Source organism: Osmerus mordax, chromosome 23 (assembly GCF_038355195.1).
Source record: "Osmerus mordax isolate fOsmMor3 chromosome 23, fOsmMor3.pri, whole genome shotgun sequence".
Taxonomy (NCBI): domain Eukaryota; kingdom Metazoa; phylum Chordata; class Actinopteri; order Osmeriformes; family Osmeridae; genus Osmerus; species Osmerus mordax.
The window spans coordinates 7505864-7519759 of NC_090072.1; the positions used below are offsets into that span (position 1 = coordinate 7505864).

A 13896-nucleotide genomic window follows, 5' to 3' on the forward strand; every position below is an offset into this window, starting at 1 on the left:
TATCAATATCACCAATATTGGTCCTTAGGGTAACTTAATATGAACGTCGTAACAATGATTAAAGACTTCAAGGGCTGCAAAGGGAATTCCACCAAATAGCCTTTTTCTTCTGAAGTACCGTATTTCCTGGACTATAAGTCGCACTTTTTATTCGCATAATTTGGCTGGTCCTGCGACTTATAGTCAGGTGCGATTTATATATCAAAATATATATAATTTAACATGTTTTTCAATGTTAATACATACTGACTGACATGAACCAACAAGTTCAATGGATTCAGTGATGTGGAATGAGATCGGGAGCTTGGTGAACTAGCTTACCGATGACTTGTTATGTTATTATAGCCTATTCAGTTTCCCAGGTATGTTCGTTATGCTATTGTGTAGCTGAATAATTGTTAATGTGTGACGTTAACATACCGGACACTTATTCAGCCTGTTGTTCTGTGTACTGTTGTGTAGTTGAATAACTTGCCTTTCCAGATTAAATGTCTGTTCTTGGTCTTGGATTTTGTGAAAAACATTTCTAAATAAATGTGATTTATAGTCCAGTGCGACTTTTATATGTTTCTTTCCTCTTCATGATGCATTTTTTGACTGATGCGACTTATACACCGTTGAGATTTATAGTCCCAAAAATAAGGTAATGCTTTCTTTTGTACTAAAATCATTGTAAACATTGACAGAAATTGTCTGAAAAAAAAAACCTTTAGACATTTATAACACCATCTAGATTGTTGCATTGTACCAGTAGAACAGGGCCACAATAATGTCTTGAAGAACTACATAACGTACACATTCCATTTTGCAATCCTCTAGCCCATATGGAAATGGGAAAACATGACTTAATTACAGTAGGTCAGTGGTGGCTTGAACACTGGGGTCCTTCAGGGCTTCGAGTGTCCTTGACAAACCTTGACAAGGGTGCATTGTGGCAAGGCATGTGAACAAGGTACTCACCCTAACGACACTTCCGTTCCCGCTGAGCTCTTTTGTGTGACTTGATTGAAGGGACAAAGGGTATAAGTATACCTGGAAGGACAAAAAGGTACATGTGATGTTTGTAACAGAAAATGGCATTTGTTTGACCAACAGTTAGGTAGTTGGTTGCCAAGCGCAACGATACAATGGTACTATTCTTCATTTGTGCTTACCGCTGAGAATTGACTCATTTATTTTGTCAATCGAGGATGGGGATAGTGGTGGTGCTAATGTTGCCAGTCTTGCCAACATTAGCATCCCCCTTTGAGAACGCAGAGCCAAGTAGCCATGAAACTTAAAGCAGAATTACTGAACACTGAGCCTCCATTTTGGCTCACTGGCCGTCCACTGGGGGCTTTCCTGACACACGACTCCCCTACGTGTGGGTGAGGACACTGGAGGAGTTAGCCATTTGGCGTTAGCCCGGGCCAGCTCTGGAGGGTGGAGTCGAGGACTCCGCTTCCACTAACGAACTGATCAAAGAAGTGGATGGTGAAATGGGCAGGAGGTGGAGGAGGAGGGGGGTCATTTTCACTGACATTTGAACCAATCCATCGACCATTACAAAAGAAAGGAAGAGGCCAAGTCAACCAAAATGAAAGAGGGCGATGGGAGGGGGGGGGGCAAGGGAGAGAGAGAGAGAGAGGGCGCAGAGGGAGGAGAGGAGAGTAAGAAAAAATTGGTTGAAGTAAAGTGGATGTGGGCAGGGTAGCGGAGGGGGGGGGGGATCAAAAGCTGCGAGAGAGAAAAAGGAAGATGAAAGAAATAAAATGATGAACATCAGAGAAAGAGAGGGGGATAGAGAGAGAGAGAGAGGTAGAGAGAGGTAAGTGATTGGCCGCCGAGCGCTCGGCTCATGCGCTTGTTTGCGGGCCGCATTAAATGTTTCTCGTCTCTGGGAGTTTCGTTTAGGCATTTATCCTTTCATGTCTACTGTGTGTTTCACAGAACTACCCCGGCCTTCCACCATCTCAGAGAGAGAGAGAGAGAGAGAGAGAGAGAGAGAGAGAGAGAGAGAGAGAGAGAGAGAGAGAGAGAGAGAGAGAGAGCCTCCCTTGCAGGGTTCTTGCAGTACAGCCTACTCGAAAAACGATGCTTGGTAGGACTAGGACGAGCTCTACAACTCAGCTCCACCAGGTTTAACGACATTCTCAGCAAACCTTGAGGTACTGTGGTTACTACAAAACCGTGCTTTAAATGTTTAAGTAAATGAAGAAAATCTCTGGCTATAGAGAGACAGGAGGCATGGTTGAGGATTCCTCTGGCAATATGGCCTCGACCCTTCTCAAGGACACTCTAACACCCACAGTCTGCTAGATATTCAAGTGACACCTGAGCAGGAAACCCACGCAGAAGGCTTGTGAAACGCTTACATAAGCTTCTAGTAGAAGCATTCCAACGCATCCATGAACATCTGTCCTGTGGAACGCACCAAGGTAAAAACAGACTGCAGCTTGTTCGTTCTCTTTCGTTTGAAGCCTCCATTACCCACAATTCCCTTTTACAAATATATATATATATTTTTTTGGGGGGGGGGTCCAGATGTGCTGAGTCAGATCGAAGTACAGATTAAAACAATGAAAATGTCCACCTCAGCCTCCCATTGAAACTCTTAAATTCCCTCTCGCCGCTCCCTTCATTGTCTTTAATACAAGCCACAGGATTCATTAAGTTTGTAAAGCAGGTGTTGGAGCAACAACAAGCACCCCTGTATGAACGCAGAAACAGATGGCTCCTGATAGGCAGAGTGGGAGAGAAGGAGAGGAAGAAAGGGGGGTGGGGGTGGGGGGTCGGTGGCAAAGCCGAGAAAGAGCAATCGAAAGAGTCCCGCAGGGGAGTTCCCCTTCCACGTCTCCCTCCTTTCCCTCTTCCTCCCTCCAACCCCACCCCCTCTCCCTCCCTTCCAGGCAGAGACATCCATCCCTGCCCACTTTTGCTGACGCGCCACCGCAGCACAAAAGCCCGGTCTATTCGTGGGCGGGAGTACTTAGGTCTGACCTTCAGCGCTCACTGCCGCGTGGCCGGCGGGGGGAGGGGGGGAGGCGGGGGACGTGACAGAGATGCGCGTCACGCGCCCGCGCAGACGGGCGGAAGGGGGTTTTAGGACGCCGCCGCGCCTCAAAACGGAAACGCCGGCGGGGGCGAAGGGTGAGAAGCTCGGGCACGTCCTCTGGTTCACAGGAAGAGGAACGGCCGCGTAAAGGTCAAACTGAAACACACACACCTATCCAGCTCCCTAGACAGGCTAAATCGCATCAAATGGCGAAGGGTGAATATATATCGAGATGGACATCTAACAACACAGGGTGAGAAAACAGGAGAGATAGAGGGACATATATAGGCAGACAGAGAGCAGGGGGTGGGGGGGGGGGGGAGCCACAAGGGGCAGCGAGAGAAAAGGTGAGGGAATAATGGACGGAGGGTCAGACAAACGCAGGGGAGGGGGGGGCAGGAAGAGGCAGGGGAGGGGGGGGGGGAAGAGGGAGGGGAGGAGAACGGCGAGGAGCCAGACTGACTCGTGACTGTCCGGGTCGCTATCACGACTGACGGTGACACGGCGGCGAGGAGAGACAGGCGGAGGAGGGGAGGGGAAATTGCGAGCGAGGAGGTGAGGGAAGAGGGGGGGACGGGGGGACGGACGACGACGACAAGGCAGAGGAACACTGATCACGCCTCTGATGGCAATTAGAAGGACTCGAGGGGAACAGGCTCTATCAAACATGACATCCGATCTCCCCGCTTGTTTGGGGCTGAGACACGACGCTTAGCCCTCCTCGTTTAACCTGTCACCGCATGACTGTCAGGCGTTCACACTAGAATGAGCCGGTCTTCAGCCTCGTTCCTCGATGGCCTTCGAAGCATCAGCGTTTCGACTTTGACTCGACGAGACACGTGGGTCAATGATATGTTACTTCCTATTTCATTTGTTCAGAGGCACCTGTACAGTACGAGTCCAGAGAACCATTTCCCAAACTCGATCCTGACTATGCTTGCAGTACAAGGGGGCCATGTTTGTGTTGCATGTAGGGGGGGGGGGGGGGTAAATAAAGCGTCCTAAAACTGGCCTGAAACCAAGCATTGCATCACTAATCACAACATGCTGTTAATTAAAGAACTAACGCACACGAAAAGCGGCTGCAGCTGCAAAAGAATAAGCCCTCTCCCACACGTTTCAGACTCCTGAGACATAGGTGGGGCGAGAGAGAGAAGGAAGCAGAGAGAGAGAGAATGAGAGAGACTGAGAGAGCGAGAGAGAGCGAGAGAGAGCGAGCGAGAGCTATAGAGAGAGAGAGAGAGAGAGAGAGAGAGAGAGAGAGAGAGAGAGAGAGAGAGAGAGAGAGAGAGAAGAGCAATTAAGTATTTTTCCCAGTGGACTGCTATGTGACTGCGTGGGTTGAGTTCACCAAAGGTGACACTGCTACCTCTGCAGGAACTTCAACACTGGCTAATTGGTTTACAGGTAACCCTGTGTACACTGGCAGCTAGTGTGCGGCGGGTCAAATGCGATTCATCGGTTTATAAACTGTGACACAATTAATTGTTCCAGTGGAAACTTAGAGCTCATCGTGTCTGTTTACACTGTTAGCCTGTGATAACTGAGGGGCTAAGGATTGCACAAAGCGCAATTAAATCAATCCCAACACCAATATCAACCACTTGTTAGCGCTCCTGCTTGTGGAACGAGTTGTTCCCACAAACATGCATTTTATAAATAAATACTGCGGGGCAAAAGTTGTACTGTTCCCCAAAGAGTTCATTTGTGCATCGAGATGACTTGGGTGGTGGAGGCTGAATGTAGAGTAGTGTACCTACGGAGGTATGATATTGATGGTGAAATATTGAAAATAGCTCAGTCAGCCTAATCAACACAAAAGGTTGTGCCTGTCGTCTCATAGAACACAAGCCAATTAGCAAAATGTGTGTGTCATTTGTAGCAGTAGACTTTCAAGTTTTCTTACCATTTTTTAGTATGTAATCAGACTAAGCATGTTCACATGTCTAGGTTCACCTGTCAGCACAATTCTTTACAGCTGCCACACAAGCAATTAGTCCAAAAGGACAGGCAATGGCAAAAGAAAACTAAAAAAACTGGATTAGACTTGGATTTTCAAACAAAAAATATTTTCTCTACCACACATTATATGTACAACTACTGCAATGGATTTATTCATGGAAAACATTTCTCATTATAATGGACAAGAGGAGAACACCTGGAAAAGGGCATTTTACCGGACAGAACTTGGATAACTGCTGACATGGTGAGCTTTTCTCCATAATGGAAATGTCGTGCTCCTGCTGCAGAGGTTCTTTCAAGCATTGTTGTTTTCTGGTCAAGAATTAGCATTTCAATCATTTGTTTATAGCCTTTTGTGTTGTGAGAACTGGTATAACAATGGCCAGCATGGCTTCAATTGTGTCTTAGCTTTCTTCTATATCTGCCTAGACGTTTGTGGTTTGGCATAGGGTGAACCTCATTACCTTATTGCAGAAAAGGGATTGAATTATCATTAAAAGCACTGTTCCAGAATGTAATGTCATATAAGACATAAGACACCAATTGATATTTAGCTACAGCTTAAGTCTGCACAAAGCTAGCATAACATGGCATGCTGTGTTTATGAACTCAACTGGGATCTCCCTCTTTATCACACGGAACTTCTTGACTAAAGGGACAACGATCCCACCAGAGCTACCAGGCACCCCTAGGCACGACATCTGGAAAACAAAGTTCCTGGGGCTGAATCTAATGGCTACCAATCAGTAAAACCTGGGCAGTAGCATAGGCTGTTTTGTTTTGCCCTTGGCATTGAGGAGAGCCATGTCTTGGCATGGAGTTGCATTGTTAACTTCTATTTCTGGCCTGCATATGTAACAGGATGGCAGGCACAGAGCACATTTCTGAATTGCTCTCCGTTTTGATGCTTCTGGTTTTGTCGTTACCACTGGTAATAATGTGATTTGTCTGTTGTCTTGCTGTAACCATCAGGTAGCTGAAAACCCCCAACGCAACAGTATATCGACATGCAGTATAGTTTATTGTTGGAAATTAAGTGATTTCCTATTTCTAAATTATTGGCTTGTTTGGCTGGGATTTTTGCCTGTACTTAAAATTAAACTGTAGTATAAAAAAATACAATGTTTCTTAATTATATACAGAGATGTGGATTTTCTAATGACTTATAATTCTATAGTTATCTGAAATACACTTGATGGTAATTACTGTAGCTACTGTTATTATGCTCTCACCCCGGAACTCTTATATAAAGGAACAATTGCCTTGTCTTTATACAGTAGAGAAAAGCTGCAGTGGTGCTTCTGAGGTGAGAACACCTTGGAGACAGCGATAAAGTGTATGTTTGGAGGGAGCCAGGCACTTTGTGATTTATGTCTTCCCGTTTGGAAAGTTTCTGCAGGGGTTTTCGGTTCTTTTGGGGGACCTAAAGTGAGGTGGAGAAAGTTTAAGCATTCTCCAGTTACTACTTCCGCACAACTATTGAACAGCCGGGCTCATACTCGACTGGTTTGAAGGATTCGGGTAGATATGTTTGAGATCAAATGCTAATGCCGCATTCGAATTACAGGCTGCATCTTTTAAGATTCAATTTTCAGGCCGAGAGGATCATCTTGAATGGGACGTCATTGTGAGATTGGACATTGTCATTTCTTCTCCTTATGCTGCAGTAATGGTGTTTCTGAGGGGGCCTCCTGCCTGCCTTCCTGCCTCCCACGTCTGCCTTCTCGCTCGGCCTGCTAGAAGGAGGTTTAAAGGAGACATAGTCAAAGTAGGCCATTTTTCAGTTTACCTTCATTTTCCACATGGCGAACCACAAATGCAAGTCTCAATGAAACGGAGTACAATGTTTCCATTCCCGCCTGATGGAAGCTGGCTCGTCTGACTGCTGATCAAATTTGGGCCTCGAAACTCTTTATGCCAAGCCAGAAGTCGATGCATGCATGTTTTTGTTTACCCTTTATCTTAATATGCATTGAAACAAGATGGGGAGGGGGAGGTGCAGTGAAGGCCTCATTCCACATATATTACCCAGGGAAAATATGATACTGAGCGAGGCAGCCTCTCTTCCTCAAAACCAGCCTCAATTTATATGCGAAAAAGGAGAAACAAAACAAGCACAACTTGAAGCCAATTTACGTTTGAGAGCCATCACTAAAAGCAATGAGGCAAATAGCTTCTGGCAGATCATTTTAAAGCCCTGCTTCTACCACAGTCTCTTTCTTCAAGATGTTTTGCTGCTATTTATTTTTCTTCCCAGAGCCATTAAAGGTTGAGTGGAGAGGATATGATAGACACTTCGTATAAGGGCCATCATTGGAGGACTAGCAGGAATACTGAAAGGATAGCTGTGTTGCTCGTAGTTTGCTGACTTTATTGTACCAAAAGTAGTTATCGTATTTATGTTCATGAATATTCCATATGTAATAATTCCATTACGATGCACCTCATGTACTTTGTTATGGTTGTGGCTATGTTTTGGTTCAAGTACGTTATCTCGCGGTGAAGCATGGGCATAGGTTTGTTTTTTAAATGAGGGTGGGACAGCTTTTTAAATAAGGAGGAGGCATTTTCAAAAAGGGGAGTAGGATGAAACCTATTGTACGCCTCTGCAGTGTAGTATTGTCATCGTTCACATTCCATGTGTGTAAGCAGGAGACAGAAACAACTGCTACAGTTACAGTAAAATACCCCCAAATCAACAGACACTCAGGCAGGTGCAATGAAGTTGTTCAGATGAATTTTTAACAGCTTTGCTCCTCAAAGGCTAAAAATGACTTTTTAACACCCTAAAAACGTGCCGACACCTCCCTAACATAACAAGAGGTGATAATTAGTCTTTCCACATTACTGAAGTGCAGAGACGGCAATCCAAGCTGACAATGAGATAGAAACACTCCCCCCCCCCCCCCCCCCCCACCCTACCAAAAAAAAACCCTCCAAACATCTGGTCCGGAAGTGCTCCAATTCACTTAACAACAAGTTCTCAAGGCTCTCATGTTGAACATGGCGAGGGCTGACAGCTTACATGGCTTTCGGAGATAACCCTGCACACAGATCAGATATCTAAAGAGCAGTTGATCCTGCCCGTACCCAACTATCCCGAAAATATTGCGCTTAAGAAACCCTCATTTGTTTGTTACAAGATGGTGGTCGGAGTGTTGTTGCAGTGTTAAAGGAAGTACTCTGTTTAGAAGAAGGCTACAGCAAAAGGACATGGCTTTGGCTCATTCTGTGGTGCTTCTGTGGGGTTATTGTGGCTTTTAGACCAGTACCGTTGTCCACAGTAACCCAGACCTCCATTCTTTTCGGAATTTTCCATGTTTCAGGTGTGATTGGCTTGTTTGTTCAGACGTTCACTGCTGACACTACGTATTTGCATCATGTAAAGACACTGTTCTTAAGGACTTTGTCTTAGGCTCGTATCTGTATTTCAGCACTTAATCAATGAGAACACAGTCTTTCGAGTCCTACAGGGTCATTTTGCAAGGCTTTGTGTGTGTTAATGAGGTGCATACACCTCACTGTACAGCAAGTCACCTTGATGTACAGCCAGTCGACATGGTAACACTTGTGAGATTAGTCATTATTAAGTCATTGCACAAATTCCCAAAAGCATTAAGAAGAGATTATTTTCCTTACAGGTGAGATGGTTATCTAGTGTCTGGCCACTATACTGTTTTGAACATTATACTATTCTTCTGATGCAGGTGGCATAGAGGTAAGTACAATAACTACTATCTCTGGCTATGTTATGAAATCTATTTGTAAACTTGTGTTCTACAGGCAAATTGATTGAAAGGATTTCACAATATGTCAACTGCCATCATATAATTTGTGAAAGACAATAATATGTTAATAATCTTGTTTTTTAACCTGTAGCACTTTGAGATTTAAGTGAAATATAAAGTGCACTACAAATAAAATTATTATTATTATTAATTTGTGGAAGACATTCATAACATGGCAGTTAAAAAATGATAGGCCTATCCTTATTCCTTTAGTACATTTACATTTAGTCATTTAGCAGAAGCTCTTATCCAGAGCGACTTACAGTAAGTAAAGGGACATTCTTCCCGAGGCAAGTAGGGTGAAGTGCCTTGCCCAAGGACACAACGTCAATTGACACGGCCTGGAATCGAACTGGCAACCTTCAGATTACTAGCCCGACTCCCTCACCGCTCAGCCATCTGACTCCCTTAGTAATGGAAACCTTGCAATTGAACCTGGCAATACAAGGCTTTGGAGATACTTTTAAGAACAGAAGTGACAAGACTTTTTAAGTTACTTTAAATTCTAGATCCTCAAATCTTATCCATCAATTTCCAGCAGTTTTTATGCAGAATCATATTCTTATTAGAGGACAAATGAATCTGTGTTAAAATGAGCACTTCGGTTAGTCATTTAAATTGACAGCAAATTAACTTTTAACAGTTATGTGTCCAGAAGTAGGCTACTTTGAATGGTGAATGTGCTTAAGTTCACAAAATCCATTTATAAAATCATACACATTTTGTATTGCCAGTGTAGAACACCAGACATGTTGCAGGTACGGGCAAAAAAAAAGTGTGTGGAGGCGATAGTTATTTCCTCTCTTATTGACAATCCACCATATCTGACCTTTTTGAAGTTAATTAATTGCATGAGCAGCTCATTAAGAGTAATGCTGCATTTCATGCATCCGTTTAACGACGGTGTCCCTGCCACATCGATCATAATTTGAAAGCCACCGAGTGTGACAAAGAGCTCACTCTCCGAGGCGTGGACATGCATAAGTAGCTTTGTCGACGACCGATGTCGTCAAACACATTCCAATTATGATTAACTGGGCCTCTGACTCTTAAATTCCCCCCCTCCCCTTTTTCGCGGAAGTACAAATAATGTGTTTAAGTTATGGGAACACATAATCATCCCCTGTGGGAACCTACAGCTGACATCAGGCATCGTTGGGTGACCTTGTGACCTCGTATGAGGACTAAACTACCCTACAAGACACTGACGGGTCAAGGTCCTTCTGGATTGGGAGCCCAGACACCCTGTCTGTGGATCTACCATGGGGATCGACCGCCATGAAAACACGGCCTCTCATGAGAGCAAGCGTCAAACAGAATCCAAATCGGGGGAGGAGGAGGGGGGCAGTCGGATCCTGGTGTTGCTGTACGTTATGAAGATGGCGTGACGCCCCGGGGCGGTCGGCACACGCCAGGTTATCACCCCCACCCCCACCACCCACCCCCACCACCACCCTCACCCCCACCCTCACCCCCACCACCACCCCCACCATCACCCCCACCCCCACCCTCACCCCTACAAACACCACCACCCCCACAAACACCACCACCCCCACCCCCACAAACACCATCACCCCCACCCCCACAAACACCATCACCCCCACCATCACCCCCACCACCACCACCACAAACACCACCACCACCACCACCCCCACCCCCACAAACACCACCACCCCCCACCCCCACCATCACCCCCCACCATCACCACCACCCCCACCCCCCACAAACACCACCACCAACACCGCCACAACCACATCCCCCCCCACCACCACCACCACCAACACCCCCACCACCCCCACCCCCAGTCCCAAAACCAACACTGCCCCCAACACCAACACCGCCACCCCCCCCCACCACCACCCCCCCCCCCACCACCACCCCCACCCCATATGTCATGTTATGGACACACGAAAGTGCCAAACGGGGTGAGCGTTTCTTTCAGATTTTCATACATGAACGCCAGCATCGAGCGTGACTCATTCAAAACGACGGCTCCTTAATGACACCTGAGGGGAGACTGAGGGAATCTGACCTGACACTCTTGGAGAAATCACAGCCTCTTCTATTTAAGTTGCTTTGAGGACCGTCAACAGATCCACATGAGGAATATTAAGACGGCAGGTGGGGTGCTGGTTCTTAGAGCTTATTATGGGGTGTCTCCTTCCACGCTGTGCCCAGCCGGTCAACCATGGCAACGAGTCAATTTGAGAGGGGAAGGTTACGGGTCTAAATTCCCCGTCTCGTGACAGACTGTTGAGCCAGAACTGTAAATGTTAGGTCATATTTGTTTCTACCTACCTTGTTTGTACTGTAAAGTACTACCAATCCTTTGTGACCTGTCCTTTAAACAGATTTTGTTGCGAGGGATAATTGTAAATGCCATCAAATGAGGATGCTGCTATCTTTCGGATTATTTCCCTGTTGTTTATGCCCTGTAGAGGAATTGATTTCTATCAAAGCGATTTGAAGTGCACCTCTACAGCGCGTTTAACTCCTAATCTCGCCACTAATCTTTCCACTTGAAAGCGTTAGACAACAAAAGCAGCTCTTTTCTCTTTGAAAAACAAGTAATTATACTACAAACTAGTATCTTTTTTTTTTCAGGACAAACATCAGAGAGAACTTTTTGGCCCCCAAAAAGAGGAATGATTCATCGTGACACACAATCTACGCACACACAAAGGAGACAAATGAAAGCATGTAAGACTGAACATTCTTCAGCAGTTAGAGTAGAACACTCCGAATAGGCTGCCAGGCGAAAACGACGAGCATTTCAGACATGACGACGTCGTGCGAACACTTTGAAACAGCCTCTGAGGCAGGCGGAAGTGAGCGTGTGGACAGTACGAGTGTGTGTACACACTGCATTTATATGCGTTTCCATGCCTACAAAAGCAATCAGCTACTTCTATTTCCTTGCTCCATTAGGGCTATCTAATATACTGAGCTGTTCCACTCCTATCATTGTCTCCAAATGAATCTCCACCATTTGGCTTTCCACTCTCCCCACCCGCACACCAGTACCAAATGAATGCCATTCATTTAAATAATGTACAACTATTAGTTATATTAAAGATAGACAGTGTACCAGCTCCCAGAACGCACATATACCGCTTCGGGCATTTTTCTCCAAAATTGGCTGGTGTTCAGGAAAATAAAGGAGGGAGGGGGGGGGGGGGATGAGAGAGGGGGATGAGAGAGGGGGATGAGAGAGAGCAGTTTAATCAAAAGAGAGTGATCTACACACTAGGGAAGAGTGGATGTTAGCAGATTTCTACTGATGATCAAGAAGGAGCAAACGAGTGGAGGATTGTGTTCCATTATCGAGGAGCTGAGGCCAGTTGGAGCTCGGGCCAGTTTGCCACTCGAGGGCTGCGGAGAGAGTGAGACACTGAGCCAGTCGGTTTATCTGTCTGTCAATGCCACGTCTTTTCAGGATCACGGTTCAAGGCGACTAGCAAGGAGAGCGCGTGTGTGTGTGTGTGTGTGTGGTTGGGGGGTGGACGGGTTGGTGTGTTGCTGTGGGCGCTGGCGGGTCGCTAAGGACCCTGGGCTACGATCCTGGTGGATGTTATTGTGCTCTCGGGTGACTTGGAGGACCGAAATAGTGGGGAGTGTGTGAGGCTGTGTGTCTGGGAAGGAGAGGTTGGGAGGGTTCATGGGCAGACACCGAGGCGTTGAGATTGAGAGAAATAGGGCAGCTCAACACAGCAATTTCTCCGCGCTGCTTAAGGACTGGATTAAGCAAGCCCTTGTGGTGGTGTGCTTATGCAGTGAGTGCGCATGCATGCACACACATTCTCACACACACCACACACACCTACGCAAACACTTACTCGAACGTGCACACAAGCGAGTTGTGCAAAAAACACATTTCCTTTTGAATGCGTGTTGAGGGTAATTACAAACAGAGCCACTGTGTTGTTTGGTGTGTGCACAACAGAACTAAACACAACGCTACGCCGACAGAAGTGGTTCTTAACTTGTGTCTACTTGGTAAAAACACACACCAAGGCTCCCGTTTTGAGAAACTTTTTTTTTTGTCGTGTTCGATTTGCTCTTAAACGCCGTACAAAACATTCTCGGGGGTGTGTGCGCGTGTGTAAGGGCATGGGTAACCGCAGATTCCAAGGAGGACTGAAAAGCGTATTTGCAGCGCAGATCTCAGATAATTTTCTTTCAATCTTTCAAAATTGCAACCACCCACAGGCACACAGAGCTCCAGCTGGCAGCCAATTCTGAGGAGAACAGATTCTTCCCCGGCAGGGGCTACAGGGAGGCTGGGAGGGAAGGGAAAGAAGCCGCACTGTTGATTACATTTAGTTGATTTAGCCGGTCTGCTTCTCTAGGGTGACTAGTAGTTCGCCGAATTATCCATTTTAAGCGGCTGGATATTTCCAGATGCGATTCTTGTTACATTACAGGTGTGGGCCCACGTTCTGATGCCGTTGCACACAGATGGTGAGAGGTCTTTGTAAAAACGAGCTAACGTTGCAATTTTTGTTTGGTTACCATCGCCATCTGATGTGTGGCTACATAACAGCGATAGTTTCTCATGAGCATAAAAAAATAAAAATAAACTCCTATAACTACACCTCCACAACCAGAATACACCTCAAAATAAGCCTTTCATACATGCTTTATCGAGCAAACTGAGGTAAACGTTTCACCTTTGTTCCACACAACGTTTGTATAATACGTGTGTATAATAACAACATACCATATGCAATGTGTCACAGGTTGCAGCCAGAGAAACAATGCAGTGAAGCACAAAGCAATCTGCACAGCACTGGACACTAAAGCATACTCACTCATGGACCTTAAGCTGGAGGCAGAGGCTTCCCAGGAACAGAAACTCCTTCTCAGTTCCGTAGTCTATAGACAGCTTCTCTGTTAGCTCCCTGGCAAAGACATTAAAGATAGCATTAGTGTTTTAGAAAATTCAATATATTTAAATATAGTTAGACAGGCGAGTTTTTCGTTTTTTTTAATGACAAGATACTTTCTGATTCTCAGACCGAAATGTCTTGACTTCATGGGCAATGTTTCCCAAAAGGAGGAACAGTACGCTCGCTCAATAATCGGAGGTGTCGAAATGATTAGTCAAATATC

At 45.7% G+C, this 13896-nt stretch overlaps 1 protein-coding gene across 2 annotated transcripts in view; it reads right to left on the bottom strand.

Moving 5' to 3' along the window:
- LOC136967713 (glucosidase 2 subunit beta-like) overlaps positions 1 to 13896 on the bottom strand; it is a gene marked incomplete in the record, with an annotated part of 105043 nt that overhangs the window by 18487 nt on the left and 72660 nt on the right. For both annotated transcript variants that reach the window (XM_067261616.1, XM_067261614.1), the window contains 2 exon segments: positions 961 to 1032; positions 13596 to 13685. In XM_067261616.1, the coding sequence (XP_067117717.1) occupies positions 961 to 1032; positions 13596 to 13685 (162 nt within the window).